The 2500-nt window shown below is 45.8% G+C and overlaps 1 protein-coding gene across 1 annotated transcript in view; it reads right to left on the bottom strand.

Moving 5' to 3' along the window:
* Nucleotides 1–2500, bottom strand: part of LOC116358105 (stAR-related lipid transfer protein 13-like) — a 53462-nt gene that overhangs the window by 7515 nt on the left and 43447 nt on the right. Inside the window, exons 9-11 of the mRNA XM_031807694.1 lie at nucleotides 2029–2227; nucleotides 1366–1579; nucleotides 210–324 (exon numbers count right to left, since the gene is read on the bottom strand). Coding sequence (XP_031663554.1) covers nucleotides 210–324; nucleotides 1366–1579; nucleotides 2029–2227 — 528 coding nt within the window. The remainder of the gene's footprint in view (nucleotides 1–209; nucleotides 325–1365; nucleotides 1580–2028; nucleotides 2228–2500) is intronic.

Here is a 2500-nt window from a genome sequence, read left to right as displayed (position 1 = left end):
GTGAAATGCTCTTTAAATGTGCAGTGCAGTGTCAGCACGGTGTAGTTTGTGTGAATCCTGACCTAGGTATTAGCTAGGCGCTATAGGACTGTAAAAAAAAGGCATTGGGCAGACAGACAGACAGAGACAGAACAGACAGACAGGCAGGCAGGCAGGCAGGCAGACAGACAGGCAGGCAGGCAGACAGACAGACAGGCAGACAGTCTCACCTCGAACAGGTGTTGGCACTCAGTGATCATGTGAGACAGGCCCTGTGTGGCAGCAAGGTTCTCATTAAGGTCCTTCTGGTCTGGCCGACCAGTAGCATACTTCCTCTGGATGGACCTATAGGAGGAGAGGAGGGGAGGAGTTAATAACTGAGGGGAGGAGTTAGTAACTGAGGGGAACTAAACCCCATCTGTTCAAACTAAACCCCCATCTGTTAGAACTAAACCCCCATCTGTTAGAACTAAACCCCCAGCTGTTAGAACTAAACCCCCATCTGTTAGAACTAAACCCCCAGCTGTTAGAACTAAACCCCCATCTGTTAGAACTAAACCCCCATCTGTTAGAACTAAACCCCCAGCTGTTAGAACTAAACCCCATCTGTTAGAACTAAACCCCCATCTGTTAAAACGAAACCCCCATCTGTTAGAACCTACCCCCATCTGTTAGAACTAAACCCCACCTGTTAGAACTAAACCCCATCTGTTCAAACTAAACCCCCATCTGTTAGAACTAAACCCCCAGCTGTTAGAACTAAACCCCATCTGTTAGAACTAAACCCCCATCTGTTAAAACTAAACCCCCATCTGTTAGAACTAAACCCCCATCTGTTAGAACTAAACCCCACCTGTTAGAACTAAACCCCATCTGTTCAAACTAAACCCCCATCTGTTAGAACTAAACCCCCAGCTGTTAGAACTAAACCCCATCTGTTAGAACTAAACCCCCATCCGTTAAAACTAAACCCCCATCTGTTAGAACTAAACCCCCATCTGTTAGAACTAAACCCCACCTGTTAGAACTAAACCCCATCTGTTCAAACTAAACCCCCATCTGGTAGAACTAAACCCCCATCTGTTAGAACTAAACCCCCATCTGTTAGAACTAAACCCCCATCTGTTAGAACTAAACCCCCATCTGTTAGAACTAAACCCCCATCTGTTAGAACTAAACCCCCAGCTGTTAAAACTAAACCCCCATCTGTTAAAACTAAACCCCCATCTGTTAGAACTAAACCCCCAGCAGATGTTCTGTGTTTCAGGTTTTATCGTGTTTACAGGTATACAGTGTATACAGGTATACAGTGTCCGACTAAATGCTTCCTGGCCGGTTCCTTCTAAATTGTGCACTCAGAATAAGAGTGTGTGTGTGTGTTTGTACCTGGGGCACAGGTTGCCGTTCTTCAGTATGTTGAGATGGAACAGAGAGGGGCCCAGACACACAGCCAGGTTCATAGGTGTCATCTGGTTCTCCTCGACACAGGAAGTGACATCGCGCAGGAAGAAGAGCAGTGTCTGGAGCACTTCCCTGTTCTCGTCTGACATCAGCAAGATGGCCGCCCTCACGGCCTGCAACCAGTGCTCATTAGGGACGTCTAGAGCGAGAGCGAGAGAGAGAGTTCACTGACATGTCGTTGTTGTGAGTTTTTCATCATGTTAGTTTGTTAAATATCCTTGAACAATCTGTAGTTTTATAAACTGCATAAAACTGAATATATATATATATTTTTTAAACAATACGCCAACTAAGAGGTGATGAGTCATATCTTTGAAAAGCATTAAATTGAGAAAGGGAATTATAAATGTGTGTGGTGTTTAATATTTTTTTAATTTTACCTTTATTTAACCAGGCAAGTCAGTTAAGAACAAATTCTTATTTTCAATGACGGCCTGGGAACAGTGGGTTAACTGCCTGTTCAGGGGCAGAACGACAGATTTGTACCTTATCAGCTCGGGGATTTGAACTTGCCACCTTCCGGTTACTAGTCCAATGCTCTAACCACTAGGCGACCCTGCCGCCCCATTGTGGTGTGTGTGTTCTTACACTGGTAGATGTGTAGGAAGGTCTCTCCCAGCTTGCTGGTCAGTAGAGGTTCAGGAAGGTCTCTGAAGAACTGTTTAACCATGTCTGCTACCTCGTACGCTGACTGGTCCTCGTAACACACACTGTCAGGACTGGTCTCACACTCCTGTCTCAATGCCTGGATACGGGACTTTACACCTGACTTACGGAACAGACCCACCTAGAGAGACAGGCGGAGAGAGGGAGAGTTGCACTCCTGTCTCAAAAGTCACAAGACTTAAACCCAGCTTGCAAAACTGTTAGTGTGCATATGTGTGCCATACAGTATGTGTGTGTGTGTGTGTGTGTGTGTGTGTGTGTGTGTGTGTGTGTGTGTGTGTGTGTGTGTGTGTGTGTGTGTGTGTGTGTGTGTGTGAGACTAGGTAAGGGGTGTGTGTGTGACTAGGTAAAGGGTGTGTGTGTGACTAGGTAAAGGGTGTGTGTGTGTCTAGGT

This window comes from Oncorhynchus kisutch, linkage group LG28, assembly GCF_002021735.2.
Source record: "Oncorhynchus kisutch isolate 150728-3 linkage group LG28, Okis_V2, whole genome shotgun sequence".
Lineage (NCBI taxonomy): Eukaryota > Metazoa > Chordata > Actinopteri > Salmoniformes > Salmonidae > Oncorhynchus > Oncorhynchus kisutch.
The sequence above is the reverse complement of the archived record's forward strand: the minus strand, read 5'-3'. Positions and strand labels throughout refer to the sequence as shown.